General features: G+C 44.4%; 2 protein-coding genes across 3 annotated transcripts in view; one reads left to right on the top strand and one right to left on the bottom strand.

The window, feature by feature from the left end:
* Positions 1 to 22689, top strand: part of capn5b (calpain 5b) — a 28861-nt gene extending 6172 nt beyond the window's left edge. Inside the window, exons 2-12 of one of the 2 annotated variants that reach the window (XM_071905225.2) lie at positions 2875 to 3006; positions 8703 to 8911; positions 10289 to 10481; positions 12545 to 12738; positions 14226 to 14303; positions 14819 to 15014; positions 15115 to 15237; positions 15378 to 15574; positions 17413 to 17534; positions 19072 to 19202; positions 22507 to 22689. In XM_071905225.2, coding sequence (XP_071761326.1) covers positions 2875 to 3006; positions 8703 to 8911; positions 10289 to 10481; positions 12545 to 12738; positions 14226 to 14303; positions 14819 to 15014; positions 15115 to 15237; positions 15378 to 15574; positions 17413 to 17534; positions 19072 to 19202; positions 22507 to 22689 — 1758 coding nt within the window. The remainder of the gene's footprint in view (positions 1 to 2874; positions 3007 to 8702; positions 8912 to 10288; positions 10482 to 12544; positions 12739 to 14225; positions 14304 to 14818; positions 15015 to 15114; positions 15238 to 15377; positions 15575 to 17412; positions 17535 to 19071; positions 19203 to 22506) is intronic. The other variant, XM_071905226.2, reaches the window with a different exon arrangement.
* Positions 5523 to 6005, bottom strand: ompb (olfactory marker protein b). The gene has a single exon (XM_071905227.2). The coding sequence runs from the start codon at positions 6003 to 6005 to the stop codon at positions 5523 to 5525; it is 483 nt and encodes a 160-aa protein (XP_071761328.1).
* Positions 22690 to 24121: the final 1432 nt, after the last annotated feature.

Genomic DNA, 24121 nt, shown 5'->3' with positions numbered 1-24121 from the left:
ATTATTGATACTAAAGAGTTTTAGTGTCCCATGATGGTCTAAATGCTGTTTGAGAGGATTTTCAACCCTGACAAGAATCAAATTCTGGGGGAAACACTGAACACTTTTTAGGCATGAAAATGTTCAAATTTAAAGGTGCAATAAGTCAGATTTTTACTGCCCCATAGCACAAAATGACCATAATATGTCTGTGGGGGTTGATAGGGTTGTCGATCAATACCATTACTTCACCAGGTGCAGAGATTTCTGGCTTTTAAAACTCACTTTCTGGCCCGCACTCTGTTTTGGAACAAACTCCCCACCCACTGGAGTTTCAAGACACTCTCACACACTCCCCAAAATGTCGTTATCGGCAACTTCAATTAAAAAGATATCTGTATCGGCCTTCAAAATGTATATCGGTTGAGCCCTAGTAAAAACCACTCACACCAGTTTTTATCTCTCTGTAAGACACTCCTCTCTTTTCACTACTGGCCAACTTTCACTACGATGAAAAGGCTCAGGCCAGCCACAAACAGAATATTTGGCTGTTTTACTTCGAGGTGGTCGCATTGTTATCCCGCACGTCGCCATCAGCTCATTTCCCCCTGCGGTCATGGAGCTCCATGACGCGCTAACAGCTCCCTTCCCTGCATTATCTGCGTTGACAAGAACCTCCCCTGGGCAAGGTTTCTGAAAAAGAACCTACTAGATACACAGAAATCTTCAAATAAACAATTGGTGCTCCTCGGAACTTAAAGAGAGTACTGAAATATTCCCATGGTGGAATTGTGTATAAAAAACGAAATAGGTTAAAACATTTGTCACCTTGATTCCATGTTATTAGTTGATAATAACAATAATAATAATAATAATAATGTGCTCTATTGATCTCTGTAGGTGTGTGTGTGTGTGTGTGTGTGTGTGAAATTTTCAATAAGTTTGATTTGAGGCAAGCATCAGTACTTACCCAAGCACTCCACTATGCAGTGTGTAATATGAACTGTTTGTAATATGTTTATGTAGACAGATGGAAATATAGGCGTTGTGTTCAGACAATAGAGAGGACAGTGTGTCTGTCTATCAATGGATAGTGTCGGCCCACAGCCCAAATGAATCATCCCACACATTATCACAGGGAACGCAGCGTGCTTGTGTGTGTGTGTGTGTGCATGTGTATTTGCATGCATGCACGTAGGTGGGTGGGTGTACGAGTCTTTCCTGTGCACATGAGAGAGAGAGAGAAAGAGCGAGAGAAAAGGTGATGGAGCACCGTATTGTTCGCTGTAATAGTGGTCTGTCCACACTGCGGAAGAAAATGGAAATCACCACAGCAGCCACAGGTAATGTGATTCCACAGATGCACAGAACCCTCCCACACTTAACGGGGTAGATTTTCTAAAGATCCTGAAGTGGAAATGTGGGCGTAAAAGGACAGATGGTCTCTTTCTGATGTATGAACTCGCCCCTACAATCCATTTATGCTCCTAGCTGTGTCTTGCACTTTGTACCATACACCCAAACGGATATATGTCTACCATAACTGTTGTTTCACATGCTTTTCCATCCTGCCAAGAATAAAATTTGGGGGGAAACACCGAATACATGTCATTTGAATTTGAATGAATTTTTTAGTATGAAAAGGATCAAATGTAAAGATATTAAATATTGGCACAAAATATTGGCTATCAGGGCTTCAATCTAAACAAGCACAAATCCTGTAGAGGCCCACGACGAATGTGTTCAATTCAATTCAATTCAATTTTATTGGCATTGTACAATGCACAAGTACAGGTACAACGAAACATGGACTTGCAAGCTCCCAAGAGTACAGTGCAAACAGGTATCCAAAAATTTGGCATTTAGAATACCACAAAATAAAGCGAAACCGGCCATAACTTCAATTTAACAGATAATAATCTGCGCAATGTGTATAGGCAATAACATCCATAGTTAGCTAGCTAGCTAAGAGTTCAGGTTAGCTAACAATATGCTATAGTGTTATATAGCGCAGTTAACTGAAAAACACCGACTGTATCTTTTTTTTTTTTCCTCAGCTAGCGCGACACAGTTATCGGTTAAATGACCTAATTCCACTAACGCTATTTGAATACCACAAGGTAATAACGTTACTTACCGTTAAAGTTTGTAGGGCAGCAGAAGACGTGGATGTTCCTAATTTAACAGCAGAGAGTGGGACTCAGTGTGCGGGAGTCAGTGTGGCATTTAGCTTATAGGAGAGAGGCCAGCCAAAGACACCCTCTAGAGGCCATGTCTTGAAGCATTGCTGACCGACTGCCTGCCTGCCTGCCTGACCTTGATGCACCTAAAAATATCAGAAAATACCGTGTAAACGTGACGCCCTGGGTTCGAATCTGGACCTGGACCTTCGCATGTCTTCCTGTCTCTCTTCACTAATATCTAATAAAGGCAAAAATGCCCAAAAAATAATCTTAAAAAACAAAAATACACGTCAAACCCTTTTTAGGACAGTGGTTCTCAATCCTGCTCCTCTTCTATCCTACCAGCTAGTTAATTACATTCACCTGGTGTAATCACATAATTAACTACCAGGTGAAATAGAAAACCAAACTCTAGCTCCTTAGGACCAGGATTGAGAACCACTGTTGCAAGGTATTTGGTGGTTGCTGCTGGTTGAAGCCTCACCTTGACTTTAAATTGGGTAGGGGAACTTTCTGGTTGCTGGATCGCCACCTTTGCGATGACCAGATGAAGTAAGCTGTGTGGCAAGCGGCCCAGATGAAGCTGTGACTGCAGTTCCTTGTTCTGTTTGCCAAATTCACTTTCTCCAACCTCCAAGATGCCACGTGTTGTACCAGCCGGCAACTAATTTACCTTTCCTTTGTCTTTCTTTATCTGTTTTTTCGAACATAGGAGCTGTGCGAGGACCCTCACCTGTTTGTGGATGGCATCAGTGCGCATGATCTGCACCAGGGACAACTGGGGAACTGCTGGTTTGTAGCAGCATGCTCCAGTCTGGCCTCCAGAGAGTCTCTGTGGCAAAAAGTAAGTGTGTGCATGTGTGTATGTGTTTTTCTCTGTTCTGCAGCGTTTATTTCTTACCATGAGCACCAGGACACACTCATGGTTAAATCTCATATGGGTGTGTAGGAGTGTGTGTAACTGTAAGAGTTTTGTTCCAAAATGAGATCTGCACCATTTGAAAGAAGTGGTGCCTACTCTTACAAAATGGTGGATAGTACTAAATTAAAACCAATTATGCAACTTTTTAAAGAAAATAAGGTAATTTAAGTCTTTGGTTGAGAAAGTGATAACGCTTTCTCCAACAAGATCCTTTATTATTAAGAGATATTGAAAGATGAACTTCAGGTAATGATTTTTTTTTCTCCAAAAAGAATATAATGTATTTTGGAGTAGAACTCAATTGAGTACACTTCATGTACTCAGTTGTAAATGTAGTGCACCATTCCACCTCCAGTGTGTAAGTGTCCATTAGGAACCATTACATAAAGAGGAGTAAACACCAGAGGACTCATTACAGCGCATCAACGCCTCCCTGGGTCTCAGCAGACCCCACCAATCGGTAGAATAATTGAGCCCAAATTAGACTCTCACAGGACTGGCTGTAAGCACGAAGGTTAGACCGGTGTATTGGTTTTTGTCGCTAGTGAATGTTTCATTTTGTTTTTTAATTTCACATTGCTGAACAGAGAAATCATTCCAGCTTCAGGGGTGTGAGTCTGTAAAACCTGCAGTGAAACCTGCTTTGCTTTGCCGTAAAGCTGAAATACAGGATTTCCTCACATTGTCTCCCCCTCTGCCAGCAAAGTATTTGAAATTATGTTTGGACTACAACCAAATAACCACAGAAGTATTATATTATCAATTATATTATCAAAAAAGGTGTAGCAACCAGTGTGGCTCAATTTGACTTTCAATGACTAACTTTGGTAATGAAATTAGGCAATAACATGGCATATGATGGTGTAAATATTGTGACTTGACAATAATAGCAGCCTACAGTGTGTGCCGCTAGCATATAGCAAAATGATTTTCAATGTAAGCTTTTTGGCTAGGCTAGTATGCTAACTAGCTAGCAGCACTCGGCTACCTGACTCCAGTAACCTTTGTTAGCTAACGTTAACTGGATAGTTAGCAGACTGTCGCGCTACTCGGTCAAAAATTTCAATAGTGGCCTATGGGGAGCGTCTTCAACCATGATAATACTGCCAGCTACTGGGGACACATGGATGATTTTGTTGGCTATATCTTTGCTACTCAACAGGCCAGTTTCCCCAAAAACTTGGTTTAGTCCTCTAACTCATGTTCATAGGGTGAAGAGCAAGTGTCAGCAAAAAGGACACATGACTATGAGGCCATTGAATAATGACAGGAGTGCGTGATTGATATTTATACGTTCAAGACTGTAGCGAGTTTGATTTAATTGAGACTCAGGAGATTGTGCAGCAGTTTCTCCAGCTCTGCAGAATGGGAATTTCTATTGGAGAAAAGGGGGTTTCACACGCAAATGGCTCGACGGTTCAGGCGGCAGGTTGGTTACATGCTTCGTTCTGATATGAAACAAGTGTTCTGACGTCTCAGTTGTTTCCTTTTGTTTCTCCTTCAATCGGACACAAGGCTTCAGTTCTCATTCACAGTCACAGTTAGGCTACCTCTCCATCCCCTGTGGCATGGTAAACCACCAAGGGTGACACCTGAGGGGGAGGGGTTGTTGTGCAGATGTAATCCCCCCCCCCCCCCCCCTCCCCCCCCTCCTCGTTTGTCAGGGTCACCATGCAAGATGGAGATGGATGAGGCAGCAGGAAGCCGCTTCCCTGTCCACTGGGGCGTACACACACACACACACACAGAGTGTCTCTACCCATTATCTCATGTGGGACTCATCTCTACCAAGCCCGTCAAGGCCGGCTGTTTGTCAAACAGGAGGAGAGGAAGAATAACATTTTTGCTCACCACATAGGCGCAAAGTTCAGATGTTGTTTCAGAAAATTCAGATACACCTTTTTGCTTTATTTCATTTATTAAAGATTTATTTGGATTGCAAATAGATTAGAATTCTTAAAAAGTGTATGTAAAAGACTGGATAAATAACTCATGATAAAGTTGTTACACAGTATATTGTTGAGCACCTTTGCTTCTTGAAGAATATTTATCTGTATTATGCCCAACATCATAGTAGCAAATAAATTAAACATTTGTCCAGATCAGCAAGTCCTAGTACCAGTTGTAAATAATGTTTTTGTAAGTGCGATAAGTTGTGTTGCAAAAGGATAAAGAGAAGGATAGAGAGTTAGTGTAGCCTACTGTCCCTTCTTGAGCCCATACATGATGTCACATATCATGGCAGGCTGGGCTTCCTCCTCTGTAACAGTCTTTTGCTGACGCTGGAATGGGAGCCATCCCTACAATAAATGCAGTTTTAACCTAAAACTTACTACACATACCCAGCCGAAAGCACATTAGCTCAGAACAAGTACAGTCACAGTCAGGTGAAGCATGAATTGTCAGCGAGTATCTTTCCAGTTATTGATACCCAAGTCTCAACTATCCACTGTGAAGGTGATGGAGCAGTCGACGCTCGCGGGGCTGCAGCCTTCCTCAAATGCAAACAGGAAGTACATCACCTTCCTCACCTTGGCCAGCTCGGCGATCCTCTCACCAAACTCTTGGGCGTCAGCCTCGTAGCAGTGGACGGCCGCATCGCCGGCGTCGCCCTGGGCCCTCCAGAAAACCCCGGCGGGCTCCAGCAGTTGACGGGTCATCAGGTGGGTCAGGTCGGGCGTCCAGAGCTGCGAGGTGGCTGTGACGGTGAGGCGCCCCCGCTGCGCCAGCCGCACCGCCCAGTGCGAGAATTGGAGGGACTGTTGGGAGAAGTCCAGCCGGTAGACGGCCTCGTCGGGCCGCAGCAGGCGCTCGCCCTCCTGCCGCCTCTGGCCTCGCTGCTGCAGGGACTGCACCCGCAGGCGCATCACCTCCGTCAGCTGGGGGTCCGGCCGGAAGGGCAGCTGCAACTCGGCAGACATGCTTGGACGTCGCACTTCAGCAGGCTAATAGGTCGATAGCAAATGCAAGGCTGGATTAGATCAGCGGCTGTGTCGAGACCGAGTGTCTTGGCTTCCACCTCCTCCCTGTTCACTTACTCTTCTCTCTCCTTTCTTTGCAGACTTCACAGACTAGCTAAGTGAGGCACGACCACGTATAGGTACCGCTTCTTGATCTCTCTTCACTTACCACTGTCTCTGCCTCCCTCTCAGTCTGTAGCACTCCTGTAGCACTCTCTGTGCTCTTTACTGCGTGTCTGTGTGCATGTGTGCGTAGCATCCATATGCACATACAACCCAACAACCTAAAACGAGGGTGGGTTTTGCACAGAGGTGCCGATGAGCAGAGGTGCTAGGCAACCAGATCTAATGACATTTGCTGCTGCAGCGTGGGGATTGCCCTCGGGGAACTGTGCACAGCAGTGTTTGCCACATATTTGTTTATCTCAGGTTCTTCGCTTGATTACAGATCCTCGCCTGTTATGCATTCTGCATAGCTGACGTGAAGTGTCACCAAAGGCAAAAGTGCCCGGTGCCCAGTGGCTTGCATGAGAGGCAGTGCAAATGTGAAATAACAAGGATGTGTCGTTAGAGCAAGGAAGTCCCTTTTTACATTGGAGTCGGACTCTTAAGACAGGTGAGGGGGAGGAGGAGGAGGGAGTGAGGGGAATGCCTCCTTACTCCCATTGGTCTGCGCTTAACAGACTGCGGGGGAAGCTGTCAGCCAAGGCGCCTTCCACTTGTGTGTCGGGTCAGCCAGTGCGCTCACCTACCCGAGTTCTGTTATTATAGAGCCTCATTGGGCCCTGGATGAAAGCTGAGACAGATAGACCCCTTTGCTTTCTCGCTCTCCACAGTACAGAGTCTCAGAGTGTAAGCAATAGCGGGGTGGGGTGCAAGAGAGACTGCCTCCCGAAGGATTACAAAATGACTCCGAGGTGTCTGTGGTGCAGTGCTTTGTTTTTTTTTCTTTCTCCCCCCCTCCTCCTCTCGTGTTTTTAAAGGAGCTGTCGCTACTTCACATAGCCGGCCCTCTGGAGAGGCCGAAGTCCCTCTATCAGCAGAACGCCGCCTCCCGCAGAGCCACTTGACAAGAACCGCTAAGGCCGTTTAGTCCGCGCTCCTCGCCGTCTCCAAGGACGACCGCTACAACACTGATTCATTTGATTCCAATTTAGCCTCTCCACTCTGCAGAGACTTTCATTATGTACAGTTTTTATCACGACTCGTCTTATTTATACTGATGGATGTCTCACCAATGTAAAATGTATAACAGGTGCGCTTCCTCGTGTAGCCTCTTAGTTGGGCGCTCTGCTGCAACATGGAATCACAGTTGGACCATAGTCCAGCTGTGCTAGTGGCACTTCAAAAACCCTCTTAAACACAGTTTGCCATTTTTATTTATAATAAGTAATGAGTAAGTGTGTCTTGAATGGATTCTCTCTGATCTTGTATGGGCTCTTAAAGCATTTGAGTCATCACAAAAACATATTAGTCATTCCTCCAAATCGGTGCATTTTAAGTCCCTCTGACATATTTCAGTATAATTTGTGTAAAATGTTTTACCAACGCTACATTCAAAATTACATATTTCTTTTAATACAGCACAATTTGTATTACCTGAGAGTGTATTTTGTTTATTAGAACCACCATTTTTCAGTGTACCCACAAGTATGTTCATCCAATTTCTAATAGAATTGAAACTAATCTACAAGTAATGTAACAGTTGTAAATTGTATTGCCTTAGTTGTCTTCTGTCTCATAATAATGCATTCTTAATTAGAAAAAATATTACAAAATACATTTGTGTCCCTAAATCTAATGTCAACCCTGCAACTCTAATGAAACACGCCTATAAAATAATGGATATGATTTTCAGGAGGTGATATCATTAGGAGAAACAACAGTGAGAAGGAAAGCAAGTTTTCCCAGCTCTATTTTGTCTTGTTTTTGAATCTTTTGAAATTTTAAAAAGTTAGTTAATAAATGCATGTAAACCTTCACTACATGCATGCCATGTGTCCCTGTGTGGCTGATACAAGCTTGAAGGGTTGATAGGGTTGACATGTTTTAGAAAACAGTCTGTAAAGCTATTAATTAAAATGTGTGAATGAATATTGTAAATATATACATATGAGTCCATCAAGTCAAAATCAAAAATTGCTGAGGGACATTCTGGACATTCTGGACAGTCTTGAGACGTACTGTTGGAATAACATAAGTTATTCATACTTCTCTTACTGTCTATTTTGTGTGCATAGTATGCTCTGCCCATTTTGCTTCTTTTTTGATGATGGGTCTGATCTAACTAACCAATTTCTGATACCATTGTGTGTGAATATGCTGTTCCTTTTTCACCTCTGTTGTGGAGAGAGGGAGGCCGGGTTCAAGGGGTTCCTTCAGAGCCCAAAGTGCAGGCAGGCAGTCAGTCAGCCAGTTATTCCCTCTCACCTATGTCCTGTTACTGCTGGATTTATGACTGGAAGAGCCAAGGTGATAAATTTGTCCCCTAATCCTGAATGCATCAGCAGACATGGGGGAGCGCTGTCGCCGGCCGCTCCACCTTGACATTATTTATGATCCGCGGGCCCGATGGCTGCTTGTTTGGCTTATTCGCCTTCTGCTCATCCTACCTTACTATTTCCCTCCTCCCCCCGCCCTCCCCTTCCCGTTCGGCAGGTCATTCCCGACTGGAAGGAGCAGGAGTGGGACTCGGAGAAGCCCGACTCCTACGCTGGGATTTTCCACTTCCGCTTCTGGCGTTTTGGCGAATGGGTGGACGTGGTGATCGACGACCGGCTGCCCACAGTGGATAACCAGCTGGTCTACTGCCACTCAGACGACAGCAACGAGTTCTGGAGTGCCCTGGTGGAGAAGGCCTATGCCAAGTTAGTATCGGTGCCAGAAAATACACAGCTCCAATTATAGAGATGAAAGACAGCAGAATAATCGTGGATTTCGTGATTTTACCCCTCTCCCTCCTCAAAGTTGAAACTATGAAACATTAATGATATTAGCCTAGTGTCCATTTTTCATCAATTCAATGCAACAGGCATTATTGGTATAACTTTTGACGTGCTACCAAAGCAGGTAAAAATGATAAAATGCTAAAAGAATGACAATAGAACAATAAGAATGGCAATAGAAACTGATCAAAATACAACATGTATTATCTAGATAGTGGTCACTATAATAATACAACAGTAACAATGTTGACATGTATGACAAAGGCATGACATACAGTATATTTTAATATGCCTCTCATAATCGTCATCCTCAGAGACCAATGACATCACTTGTGCCAAAATGGGCGGGGAGTGCACTAGGGGCGAGTGTCGATACAAATCGGGTGGCGCAGCGCAATTATGGGGTCCAAAAATACACTTGCGCCCCCACCTCCTTAGACCATGTTTTAACACAGATGCAGCCGTTCTGTGCTGTTTTCATGGGTTTAGTTGATGGAGACGCACCCACATAGAGCTCTCCAAAATCACGTAAATCACTTTTATGTGTGTTATGCTTGCCTGTTTCACTTTGATAGAAATTCCTCAACCACTAGACGCGTTTACTTGGACATCAACAATACAATTTTAAGGCAGAGTCTGTGCTTGGATAGATTAAACGGTGATTCTTACCAATATCTGTCACCCACAACTGCTTGTTGGATGTATGAGGGCCGTCCCTTTCGGTTGATTAAATCCGTACAGCCATCTGAAGGCGGCAGGACCGGTATGTCATTCCATCTGCAGCCTCATGTGGTGCGCATTTTCAAAGCGCTGTGCAATTAACGCACACCTCATCCAATGTGGCTACCTTGATTAAATCTTGCGCAACTAGCACAAGGCTGTTGCAAAATACGCTTAAAAAGTCAACATGGGTTGAATACACGTCTATATCAGCATGCAGACAATAGATCACTGACTCAATGATGATAATACAAAAACGCTAGCATAAAAATGCACCATAGACCTAATTGCAGCATTTACAGTAGATATGGATATGAATAGAAATAAGTATACTCAATATTTACATTGCAGTGCAGTCCAGTCAACAGTCAAGAATAAAGAAGCCCAAAAGAAATGTGATGATCTTCATTAAGACCTGCAGGTTGTACAGTACCATGCGTATATGTGTATATCCATATGTTTCTCTCTTTGGGAGGCGGCTGTAAATGTCACCTCCTAAGCATGGAGGGATCATAAAGACCAGATCAGTGATCCTGCCTGTGGGTACCAGTAACCAGACGCCTCCTCCTCTCCCTGCAGGGTGTATGGCTGCTACGAGGCTTTGGACGGGGGCAACACAGCTGATGCGCTGGTGGACTTCACGGGCGGCGTTTCAGAGCCCGTGGACTTGCTGGAGGGCCAGATGGCCACGGATGAGGCGGCACGCAACCAGCTGTTTGAAAGAGTACTCAAAGTCCACAACAGAGACGGTCTCATCAGCTGCTCTATTAGGGTGAGCGAAGAGTACTCAGATACTGCCTGGAAGATGCCTTTTGGACTGCTCTCATTTGAATGCTGAGGTCCTGAAAGTTAAAATAGCTGCCGACGCTTTTCAACTGTATCTAGGTCTTCATCAGGGCATGTCCAATGTCTTGAAATTACTTTACATTTTATTATTACATTTTATTCTAAATCTTAAGCCACCCCAATACCATACCAGTGTTTCTCAACCATGTGCCATCAAGGCCTAAGAGGCTGCAGGTTTTCATTCCAACCAAAGACTACAGCAGCTTTACTTCGCTGATGAGTTCCTCTTTTCTGGTCTCTTAGGCATTGACGGCACATGATTAAGAAGCACTGCTTTACACCCACCTCAGGGGTGCACTAGGTGTGCAGCTTCATGCTGGCTAAAAATTAACTTATTTGATTATTATTCTAACATTTCAGCTTGTGCTCCCCCGTCGGGAGTGTCTGTTACAGCTGTTGGTTTGGGAACACACTGCAGCCAGAAAGAAAGAAGAAAATGCATTATTACAATAGAATGCTTGCTAAATGATTCGAGGCAAAGTTACACAGGACTCGCCTGCAATGTGTTTCTTTTGTCTCTCTCTTTTGTGAATTCATATCTACTTGTTCAGAAATCAAGTGTATGCCCTTCTGTCTTATTCTCCAACATGGTCTCTCATTTGGTCCATTGGCATTGCTCAAGGTTTTTGAATGCAGTGTCCATGGCCATCCATCCATCAGTCTGTTGTCCATCTGTCTAGTAATTACCTAGATATTATTAATCAAAGTACCTTAACACATTCGTATGAATTTCACTCACCCTTTGTCTCCTGTGTCATGATGGTCCATTCCTAGACTACCAGCTCCGGCATCAACCAATTCACAATTCTCTATTGTGATTCCAAATTAAGTGCACCTCAGCTCTTAAGTGACGTGGCTCCTTTATATTCATGAGGTTTCAGCCTGGAGAATCCGGTATTCAACAGCGAGAGTGCAGAGAGCACAGCCAACATGCCAAGTACCCTAAAAATACCTTTTCTACCTTCCTTCGTAGCTCTTATTACTATAGCTAGCATTTCTCCATCATACATTATCATTCTGGGAACACAGGAATACGTGTTACATCTGCTGTCTGGGCACTATAGCTTTGACCCGGCACAACCTGAGACAGGAGGGTGAGGAGATATTCTTTGTTGGCCTGACCCTCACTGCCATGGTTGTTTGGTTATTGGTCCCTCTGTTCTCTTTTTGTTGTGGGGTTATCTGTTTCGAAGACCAACCTTTTTTTCTCTTTTCTTTGCTCTCCTTCCTCATTCCCCAACACTAGTCAGGTGAAAACTCAGGGAATGCTCAATATTCCTTCTCAAAGCCCATATTTGGACAGCCGCCTTGCTTAGCATGCCAGAAAGTAGCAGCATCTATTTGTCTTGTCTGTCTACCTGACTGTCTGTATGTCATATTAATCAGGCTCTTAGTTGTAGCCAGGAGAATACTATATGAGATCTGCAATGAAAAGTGTCACATAGAAGCAAAGTGCGTTCAACACATAATTATTGGATCGAAGAACCAATTTTCTGATAAGACAGCCTGATGACTCTCTCTCTTTTTCTCTTACTTTTCTCAGCTTTCGATGCACAAGTGGTGCATTGCAAGTATTTTAAAGTGTCGCATCACTCTCATTTGTTCTCGAATCACATACACCCACCGAAAAGCCTCTGTGTGTGTGGTTCCCCAGGCGACCACGAAAACACACCACAAAAACCTCGCCGTGTGTGGTTTCCGAGGCAACTACGAAAACCTCCCGGCATGTGGTTCCCCAGGCAACTGCCAAATTCTCAATGTGTGCGGTTTCCCGGGCAACCACAGAAACGTCCGTGTGTGTTGCTTCCCGGGCAACCACAAAAATCTCCCTGTACGCGGTTCCCAGGCAACCACGAAAACCTCCCTGTTTGCGGTATCCCAGGCAACCATAACAGCCTCCCTGTTTTATGGTTTCCCCGGCAGCCATAACAACTGTTTCACGGTTTCCCTGACAACCACAATAGCGTCACCTCTTTTGCGGTTCCCCAGGCAACCACGGTGGAGGACATGGAGGCGCGGCTGGACTGCGGCTTGGTGAAAGGCCACGCCTACGCCGTGACGGATGTACGGAAAGTGCGACTGGGTCACGGGCTGCTGGCCTTCTTCAAATCGGAGAAGCTGCACATGATCCGCATGAGGAACCCCTGGGGGGAGAAGGAGTGGAGCGGCCCCTGGAGCGACAGGTAAACACAATAGTTCCACCTGCGGGCCTCTAAACCCGAACCATGAGGAAAAGAGGACAATACAGATTGTCGTGTTTCACGGAGGCTCATGGATCCTTCTCCATCTTCATCCTCCTCATCTGTCATATGCAATATCTCAGACACCACCGATCTAGGAAGGTCAGAAGCGGAACGTTTCTAGAGATGGGTTAAAACTCAATAAGGCAATACAACTATGTGTCACCTTGTTTTGACCTGTAATTGTAGAACCTCTCTCGGACCAATCAGTTTAATTTTGAAAATGCCAGAACACAGCGGTGAGATCATTCCCCCCCGCTGGTTTCTTTAAAATTGGATCAAGATATTGCGTGTGACGAATGAACAAACAAACAAAAGCAACAAATGTACGAACGGAGAGCGATCCATTGTCCCCGTGACATAGACAACAACAAAGCCGCACAATGGGAAATGTCCTGTGGAAAATGAAAAATAGAGATGCAATCAAGGTAATGGGCCAAAGAGCGAGCAAAAACGTTGCTTTCCTTCACTCGATGAATCCGGCCCTTTTAGAGCATTGTTTGTTTGTAGAGAGCGATACCAGACAGCGCAGTGCAGTTCAGATACCATCATGCCCAGTACACTCCCGCGGCATCCAAATGGGCTGAATTCAAACGTCTGGGTGAATCAGAGTGACAGGTTTGTGCGAGTGGCCATTTAATCAGGTGGACAGAGCGATCTTTCCTCCGCAGAACAGACCGTCTCGTTCCAATACCCCTCTCCTTCATTACTCTCTCCTTTACTCCCTCCATTCCCGCTGCACCCTGGAAGAGAATAGATGAGGCCGGAATGAAGTTGGATGCCGCAAGACTCCATCTCTGCGTGTCTCTAAGTTGTTAGTCACCAGGCTCGGCGAAACAAACAGAGAGGTGGCGAGGCTGGATCATAATGGAGCCTGAATTTTTGATGAGAAAGAGAGAGAGATGTTATTAAAGAGAAGTGAGTTCTCTTCTCTCTCTCTCGCTCTCTCTCTCTCTCTTTCTCAAGCATTCGCTCACTCTGACTGAATAATTTATTTACGGTTTGATAAAAACTGTTACTGTAAATGGCTTCTGACAGACTGTCAAGATGCGGAGGCTTGTCAGTGAATCATAAACACAGAGCCATAAACACCGAGCTAATGTGGCCAGGAAATGCTTGTGTTTCCCTTGAGCAGTGAATACAGAATGACCCTCGATGTTTAAGTGTGATTCACAGTAATAAACACACATGCAGAAGGTTTTTTTTTTTTCTTCAACTGACACTTTAACCCAGCGGCGCTCATTAGTCCGATCCCTGTCTCAGTTGATATAACATTTGAAGAATTTCATTCCAAAAAAAAAAATGTGATGCTACTACTCTGACAAATTCCTGGCATGAAAAGTAGAACTCAGGCTTGAGTGTTGTTGAAGTTATTTCACTGTTTGGTTCTATATCAAATGATAACGTTTAAGTGGATGTGTTCACTGCAGTTCGGAGGAGTGGAAGAAGGTGAGCAAGAGCGAGAGAGAAAAGCTGGGCGTCACCGTGCAGGACGACGGCGAGTTCTGGTGAGAGCCATAACCGTTCCGGCCATTTTGCTGTTCCTTAAATCATCTCAATTAGGGTTAGACCGGTATAGACTGCTATTGGCCTTTTTTAAAGATATGATACAGTTTGATTGATTACATATTTGTTGTATAATTGATTAATACTATACCAGTTAAAGAGTCTTTTCCACCCTGACAAGAATACAATTCTGGGGGAAACACTATGCTTGAAATTTCTTGGGAATTTTGGTGTGAAAATGCTCAAATTTAAGATATCAGCAGCATCACTCCCCCAAAATATTGGTGTTGGCTTTCAAAAACCCATATCGGTCCAAACCTAATCTCCTTCCACGTCGTCGCCACAAATCCCAGTTCCCCTTTAACATGTAACACTTCCCTCTGTCCCTTATCTCATTTCCTCTATTTTTTTTCCCCTCATTTGCACTATTCGAGGTCTTCCCTCCGAGATTTCCCCTCCAGTCGGTGTCCACTCTCTCCAGTATCTTCTCTCCTGTCCTTCTCCTGCCCTCCTGCAGGATGACGTTCGACGACTTCTGCCAGTACTTCACCGACCTGATCTTGTGCCGCCTCATCAACACCTCCTACCTGAGCATCCACAAGACCTGGGAGGAGGAGGTGATGAGGGGCTCCTGGGTCCACCGCCAGGACCCTCTTCGCAACCGGTCCGGAGGCTGCATCAACCACAAGGCCACCTTCTTGCAGAACCCCCAGGTTAGTCTGTGTGTGTGTGTGTGTGCGTGTGTGTGTGAGAGAGAGAGGGGTGTGTGATCAGAGTTGGAGTGTTATATCGTGTCCTCCTTCCTTTCCCCAGTACGTGTTTGACGTGAAGAAGGTGGAGGACGAGGTGCTGATCTGCCTGCAGCAGAAAGAGAAGAGAGCCACGCCCAAAGAGGGCAAAGGGGAAAACCTGGCCATAGGCTTCGACATTCACCGGGTATAAACACACACACACACACACACACACACACACATCAAGAAACATACAAAGACCTTGCCACACACGGATGCTTTCTGCGATAGTGACTGCCCCAGCATATCTATAATATCTTATAATGTTGCCTTCTCATGCTGCAGGTGGAGCTCAACCGGAAGTACCGTATGCACTCAGCCCAGCAGAAAGTGGCGGGCTCCATCTATATCAACTCGCGGTGTGTCTTCCTCAGGAAGGAGCTGAAGGAGGGCCGCTACGTCATCATTCCCACCACCTTCGACCCCGGGCAGCAGGGCGACTTCCTGCTCCGTGTCTTTACTGATGTGCCTTCAGACTGCAAGTAAAGCCGACCGCTTAAATGATTGTATAGCTATGACAGAATATATTCAAGACATGCAATAAATTGGGCTTGTAATCTCGCCACTAGGCCGATGTTGTATTACAGAACACTACTGGTCCAAATTTGCCAGAACTTGGGTGAATGACGCATCTTGCCTCTGCATTTCTGCATTCACAAATGTATAGTGATTGGCCAAAGGGTCGGGGATGCTACAATTACAGGTCAAAATGAAAAATGTTAAAGGAATAGTTCACCCAACGTGAAAATTAAGTCATTATCTACTCACCCTGATGAAGTCTTTGGGGACCGATCTTTGGGGACTAACAAACTTCACCTGTTTCAACTGGCATGAGGGTAGGAGAGTAGATAATGACTGAATTTTCATTTTTGGGTGAACTATTCCTTTAACACTCCATATCTCCCACACCAGAAGTTTGATCAACGTGAAATTTGGCGCACATATCCGGCTGTCCTTGCTCTTCAAGTTTCCCTTCAGGACCACTATTCTATGCCATATTGGATTTTTTTTTACTTATTGAATTTCTTGAAAAACAGTTCTTCCCCTAAGGCTTTTTCATTATTTGGCTTTTCAACACCAAACCTGGACCACAGCATAGGAGGCTGAGTTCGTTTAGAGCAGCTATTTTGAGCGGCTTCCTCTTTGGTTTGTTTGGGCATATGAGAACACAATCGCACTTGGGTGCCAATCGCACAAGACCTTGTTAAAAGGGTGGTTTCTCAGTACGCTTCCAAACCGACCCAGGAGCGCTTTATTTGGAGCGATCTCACCCAACTACATGAAGTACTGTGCATTAGTTGGGTCGGATCACAGCCAACACAGCTGATGCTCAATGTTAGTTTACTATGGAGATCAAACAGTCTCATAAGGAGGCAAAAACAAATGCCACACGATTATTGACCATTTGCATACCTTAAGCTTAAGCCAAAGTCACTTCTGGCCGTTCAACCTTCAAAGTAAAAGCATAAAAGTTTAAACGTTCAAACCCTAGCAATTGTGGATTCCTTGGCGATTCACAGGGATTAGATCACTTTACACTTTTTCAAATGGTGGGTTACAGTTGCAAATCACTCTGCATTCATTATATAGTGTTTTTTGTGGTGTGGTGTCTGACATACCTATTCCTGAGTCGTGTGACATTTGTTTTTGCCTCCTTATGAGACTGTTTGATCTCCATACTTTACCCCAGAAGAAAGATCCCGCACCAAATTTCTGACCAGTGAAGGAAATGATTGCTCCCACATGGCATTTGTTGATAAATGATGGTTTGCTCGAAATGTCATGTGAAACATAACTGAACCAATGCCTAAATGCAACAAAGTAACCTGTCCCCTGATTAGGACTAAAGAGAATGAACTATAGGTTTGAAAACACATCCCTAAACTACATATATTGATTGGCCCAAGGGTTCAAAGCATTATTCATGGGGGATAACATGTTCACTGTTGCCTTGTTGTTTTTGTGCTGACCTTTGTATCAAAATCCAATACATCGTTTTTTTCCAAGCCCTCGGAAGGCACAGGGAATTTAGTAGAGTATTGTGTTACAATACACTGATGTACAAAATACTAGGGATGTCTTCCTGATATTGATTTGCAGCCCCTTTTGCTCAGTCCACATCTCAATTGTCTCAAAGCTTAAAAACTCTTAACTCATCTGCTTATCTTTATCTACATATACTCCTTCCTTCATATACTCCGTCATTCCATTGTGATTGGTGTAGATTTAATAAGGGAAATCAATAACTTCAATGGCTACTTTATGTGATGTAGCATCAGTGCAGGGTGGCTAAACTTCATGTGTATTGTTCCTCTACCAGAGAGTTGACTCTGGACGAGCCTCCCCAGACATGCTGGACGGGGATGTGTGGCTACCCTCAGCTGGTCACTCAGGTCCACGTACTGAACGCTGAGGGACTGCAGGGACAGGACTCCAATGGAGGTAGGACCGCTAGACACAGTGGATAGAGGAGGTCTACAGAACAGATAGACGAAAGCATTGAAAGGAGTGGAGAAAATATGAGGGATGTGTGCGTTTCCTGTTAGGATGCTCTGAACTGCACAGCGAAAGTCTGCTCAGCAGCTGTATCTTGGCTTGTCTTAGAGTGTGCATTGTGTTCAGATGTTAATGGTCGTGTCCCTATCTTGTAAAGCACTGTAAACTCCTTTGACCACCCACAGAGCTACACTGCCTCAATCCCAATAGGAAAAGGCACCTGACCAAAGCACGAGGTACTACAGCACCACCTAGTGAATGTGAATGACTAGTTATTTACCTACTTCTAGTCTGCAGTATACTCACTCCCTTAACTCTCTTACAGTGTGTGCATAACCCTCTCTTTTACCCTTGATCCACCTTTAATCTTTAGATTCCTTTGCTGTGGGAACAGATTGTCAGCTGGTCAGAGAATCGGTTGAAATGTATGTAGTGCAGGTGAAGAGTTTTATTCCAAAATGAGATCTCCACCATTTGAAAAAAGTTCCGCCTACTCTTACAACATGATTGATGGCACAAAATGAAAGCAAGTTGTGATGCTTTTTAAAGAATAGTGCCTATCTTAAGTCCTTGGTGACAAAATGATAACATGTCTGCAAAAAGGATCCTCTGTATTTGACACACTATGACATTGAATGAACCGCAGGTGATTATTTTTTCCAAAATGGATCTACAGTATACTGTTTTGGAAATGAACTCTTCACCTAATCAACCCAAATAAGCTGATACTGACATGCGTTATTCGTAAACATATACATAGATACACACATACTAAACACACTGGCCCATATTTCTAAAACTCATCAGCAGGATTAACAGCACGGTAGTGGGTAAGACTGGTGCTGCATTTTCCCTATTCATAAGCAAGGTTTACGGCCTCAGTTTTACCATTTCTGCTATTTTGGCACCACTGCCTGCTTCTGATCATTTGCATGTCCCGTAAGAGATTCATAAAAGCACACCACTGCGCAAAAAATATTACTTGCTCTGGCAAGGTGGTGTAGTTCCAACTTATGATTGTCCACATTTAGATGTTACACTTTAATTACTTAACAAAATATCTCTAAAACCTATGATTTGTCAGTGTGTCTGTCCTTGGAAACAGGTGTTAGTGGTTAATAAATTTAGCATTGTGTGAAACAACTTCTTCTCTTAATATACGGAGTTCCGTTGGTGAACAGCTTTCTTTGCCTTTCTGACAAATGCGATTCATTGTGCTTGCACATGGATGATCAAGGGGGTGTTTAATATGCAACACTTCATTTACATATCGATTCTGATTGGCTTTCGCCTGGGCCACCGCAGACAATAGTGTCTCTGCAGCTGTAGCCACCGCCACGGTAACTTTATGAATCACCTCAAATTACTGCGGCACAGATTTCACGTTATGCAATGCTGTTACCACTGAGTCTTATGAATATGGGCCAGTATGTCAATTATCAGCACAATGTAGTGATTTAAAGCCTTCTTCCCACAGCCTCAGATCCATATGTGATCATCACCTGTGAAGGAGAGAGGGTGCGTTCGCCAGTTCATAAGGACACACGGTGCCCGAACTTTGACGTCAAAGGCCTGTTCTACCGCAAGAAACCCAAGGAGGGCATTCACATCGAGGTGAGCTGTCAACCTCTAACACCACAACCCACCCCACTGTGGCTGAGTGCTAATACTTGCTGATCTGAACATGCACGGCTGTTGCCCATCTGAGGGCACTTGGTACTGAATTTATAACTGTAAAACATAAACAAGTTATATTGTGTTTCAGTCCAACACCACGCCATTGTTTTTAATGTACTACAGCATTATACTGTAGTCTTTGTGCAGGTGTTTGCACTAGCATCTTACTTACTTAACCTCTACTTGTAATTTGTTATGACAGCAGCTTTCATTTTCATGTATCACAACAAAAAATGATACTGTAGCTGTCTACACTGTCGGAGACGACATATGCCCAAACAAACATCTCATGAGACCGGTGATTTCCTGAAAGCTTACAACCTGCAGCAGTAAGCGTAGATTTTCCACAATAAATCCCTCTGGACGATGCTATCAGGCTAAAGTGAAAAGCTAACTACAAATGCATTCACGTGACAGAGTTGCAGACTACTCAGGCCTTGTTACGCTGTTACGGTCCTGATATATCTAACTTGACTGCATACAGCGTCTGCAAGATTTAACTGAATAAACCAATTGCATTTAGAAAGGTAGATGGATAGCTAGGTACTTTATTTATCCCAGAGGGAAAATAAAAAAAGCAACACACACTTAAGACACGGTACACAACATAACAAAATGCTATAATACAGCTAATCAAAATAAAAGTGCTGTGTTCACCTCCCTATACAATCAGCCCACCTCTTAATATAGCAAAATATGACACATATGACACAGTAATCACAAAAATTCTGCCCCCATAGAAATCAACAGTTGTCACAGTAAGCAATAAACAATAGAAATTCTACAAAACAATAATTCCAGTAAACGATACTACTGAAGTCTAATAATCCATTTTTACTAAAGATTTGAATAAACAAAAGAAATTCCATGCCCTCCCCGATAAGCTACATAATATAAAATATTTACCAAATCTGGCTCCATATATTACATAATTATATGGCATATAATGTAAATCCACATCTTCATTGCCCTTGTTGCCCCAGCTGCACATAATGGCATATCGACAGATTGACACTGACAATGAAATAATGACACAGTGACACATGATGGCACACTGCACATGAACACATAGGAAGAGATGGCATGTTGACCTATCAGCCACCACCTGAAGTGTGCTGACACTTGTGTCCACAGGTGGTCCAAAGAGGCAGGGAAGAGTCCTTTAGCACCCTTGTTGTATAGTCTGATGGTGTTGAAGAAAAATGAATCCCTGAAACGATCCTTGGCATATCCAGGTGGTATGAACCGGTTGCTGAAGGTGCTCCTCATCACGGAAAACTCATTGTAGAGTATTTGGGAGCTTTTGTCCATGAGTTTTTCTACCATTCTTTTTTGTACCTTTGCGTCCAGCAAGTCCAGGTTCAACCCAACAACAGAACTGGTTCTCCTGACCAGCTTGTTCAATCTACATGCATCCCGCTGAGTGTATCTGCCAGCCCAGCAAACAGCAGCATAGAATGACACTGGCCACGACGGACTAGTAGAATATGTACAGAAGTCTGTAGCACACAATCTTAAGCCTCCTAAGGAAGAACACACTGCTTTGCACCTTCTTGTAGAGGGCTTCAGTATTGGATGGCCATTCCAGTCTGTTGTCCATGTGGATTCCAAGGTACTTGTAGGACATTTGGCTGTAGGTGATTCTTTTTGCACCACGTGACAAAGTTCTCAGCCAGGCCCCTTTACTCATCCTTCTCGTCACTGATACAACCTATAATCACAGAAACTGTGAGCTTCTGTAGGTGGCCACAGTTGGGGTTGTATTTGAAATTGGAGGTGTGAAGAGCGAACAGGAAGGGGGACAGTAGAGCTGTGGAACTGTGGCCTACTGGTGAGATAGTCCATGATCCAAGACACCATCAGGGCATCCTTCTGCATCTCCCAGAGCCTATCCCTCAGTCCCTGGTGTCAAAGGAACATGGGAAAAGGATGGTTCTCAAATGTTGCCAGCTTTACCCAGGTGGGAGTAGGCCCAGAGGGTCTAGATGGGTCAGCACCAACCTCTCAAAGGTCTTCGTGATGTGTAATGTTAGTGTCACAGGTCTGTAGTCATGAAGAATGAAGGGATAACCGCCTATTAGGCATTGGGACTATGCACAGTTGTGGCACTCTTTGCAGTGGCACCCTTTGCCGATACTTGAATAGGCGCTGGAAGAGTCTGCCCAGCTGATTGGCACATGTTTTTAGCACCCTAGGGTTGATGCCGTCTGGCTGCCTTGCCCGAGTGGAGCCTCCTCCGCTCTCTCCTCATCTGATCATCAGAGATGGAATGACTAGGGTGAGGGAGGGAGGCAAGGGAGGGGCAGCTGCAACTAGGCTGCCTTTAATATGGCATGTAACGTCACTTACCTTCATACAAAAACCGGGCTTCATCTCTACACTTTTTCATTTTTCTTTTCTCTGCCCCTGAATCATGTTGCCATATTAACAACCATTTCTCACCTGCATGCATCCCTATATGCGTAACCGTGCACATCGCCGGTGAGTGGGGCTGTTGTGGCGATTTGCTGAACATCCATAACCAATCAATTAGGAACCCTATATCAGCCATTACTCTGAGAATATAAGCCTATCTACTTGTTATTGGAATTATTGTTTGTAATATTATACTGTTGGATATACTCAATCAGACCTGTGAAATTGCATCATTTATCACAGTAAGTGGAGCGGAGCTGTGGATGCTCTGTGGGTAGGTAATGCCTGAGTTCGCTGGGCCTGTTGATCACTTCCAAGTCCAGACTACAAACAAAAGGTGACCGGGCCTCTTCTGATGAGGTCTCTGGACCCTACAGTAGACTTTGGAATGAGCTGCCTAAGGAGATTAGGCTTGCCAAATCAGCATCTTTTTTTTTTATTTCCTTTTTTGCTTTTCTATTTTCTCTATTTTAACTGTTTTTATGCTCTGCACTCCTCTATTTTTAGATTTTTTTTGTGCATTTTTTAAAATTAAATATAAAGTTTATTGTTTTTGAAGAGTGCTATGTAAGTAAGGTTTGTTATTATTACTTAAACTCCTGTACATCAGCACTTTTCTTATCCTCACTCTCTCTGTGCTTCTTGGTATCCCTCCTCTACCTTCCATCAAGTTTTAATTTCTCTCTCCCTTCTGTGTTTTCTCCTGTGGAATCTATATTGTGACTGCTATTGCTCAGACTTTTTCCTTTTGTGTTTTTTCTCCCTCTCTCTCTGTCCACCTCATTTGCTATCGGGTCTCCGCCTTCCTCCCCTGATTGGCCGACAGATTTATAATAAGAATGTGATTGTGGATTCCTTCCTGGGTCAGGTGACCCTGTTCAGCGACCCCAACGAACGGCAGGAGCAGCACACGCTTCACCTTCGCGACAAGGGCAGTCGCCAAGACAACGACCTTCCAGGCACGCTCACTGTGCGCCTCATCACCTGCACCACGCTCACCAACATCTGACGCAATCGCCGCCGCTGGTGGCGTTTGACCACGGCCTCCATCCATGTCTTCGGTCAGCCGCGCGGTCCGTCCCAGAATCATCCTCCAACTCCCCTCTGGACCTCAGTGTCTTTTTCTGCCTCTTGCTCTTTCTGTCTGTCTGTTTTTTTCTGTCTTGCTGTCTTTCTCTTTTTCTCTTGCTTCAGCATTAAAATTAGGCTTCGACCGATATGGGTTTTTGAAGGCCGATACCAATATTTTTGGATTGTGTCAATATTCAGTATCTTTAAATTTGGCAGAACAGTCCAACTCATTACAACTATTCAGTATTTCCCCATGAAATTTGTTCTTGTCAGGGTGAAAAGCCTCTGAAACAGCATTTAGACCATCATCTCCATTGAAATACTATATAATAATAATACTATATATAGACCTATACTAATGAAATTCTTTTAGGTGGATTAGCAGCGAGGTGTGCCAGGGTAAGCCAGGTTTCACTACAGATCTTTTAAGCCCCTGACACACCAAACCGACAGTCGGCCGTCGGCCAATGTCGGGCCGTCGGTAAGCGCCGGTGTCCCTAGTTTTTGCGTTGTGTCCCGCACCGTCGGCACTAGTCGGACCCTGTCGGCGGCTTTTCGGCCGATTGAGCATGTTGAATCGGCGTCGGAGCCGTCGGTGAGAGAGATCACTCTGATTGGTAGTTTGTGTTTTGCCTCTGGATGATTGGACTGATAAATTCCTTCAACATGTGGAACTGAACAGGAAAGAGCCGAGCGAAAATTTTAAAATCGGAGGTTTCATTTATCTCCAGCTCTCGACACAGGTTCGGGAAAGCCCCTTGAGCCTGTCGCTGGAGTAACGTTATTCATGATTTCACCCATTTAGTGCGGTATTATTTATTTTTCGCCTCCGCCTCTTCCTTTCTTCTTCCACAACCAAAGACCAAGGGCTGACAACGCCAGTGCCATTTGCAACTTCTTATCAGACATATGGTTATTTCCCTTCACGCAGGCGCAGAACGTACGTGCTAGTTGGCCGTCGGCTGTAGTCTTTGCGGTGTGTTCAAGTGCAACTTTTTGGACCAGACACAGGCGACGTGAGGCGACGCAACAGTCGGCCTTCGTCGCCGCTGGTTCTTTGACGTCGGTTTGGTGTGTCAGGGCCTTTAGACAGAACCTCCATATATCCAATATCGGCAGTGGATGTCACCGACTGGCCTATATCCAGTTTTTAATAAAAGGCCAATATCGGCCCGATGTTTCAGCAAACGAATATATCGGTCTAACCCTAATTGAAACACGCACTCCCACTTGCAATCCTCTATATTCCTTTCTGCATACTGTCATAATCAAACACAAAAACACATACCCCCCCCCCACACACACACACACACACACACATGCATAAATACATGGACATAAACATGCACACATGCACGCACGTATGCACA

This window comes from Centroberyx gerrardi, chromosome 11 (assembly GCF_048128805.1).
Source record: "Centroberyx gerrardi isolate f3 chromosome 11, fCenGer3.hap1.cur.20231027, whole genome shotgun sequence".
NCBI classification, from domain to species: Eukaryota; Metazoa; Chordata; class Actinopteri; order Beryciformes; family Berycidae; genus Centroberyx; species Centroberyx gerrardi.
Note: the sequence above shows the minus strand (reverse complement) of the source record. Positions and strands in the feature narration are given on the sequence as shown.

What these genes read in the sequence shown, in the direction of transcription:
- ompb (XM_071905227.2), bottom strand. Translation starts at nt 6,005, where the DNA reads ATGTCTGCCGAGTTGCAGCTGCCCTTCCGGCCGGACCCCCAGCTGACG.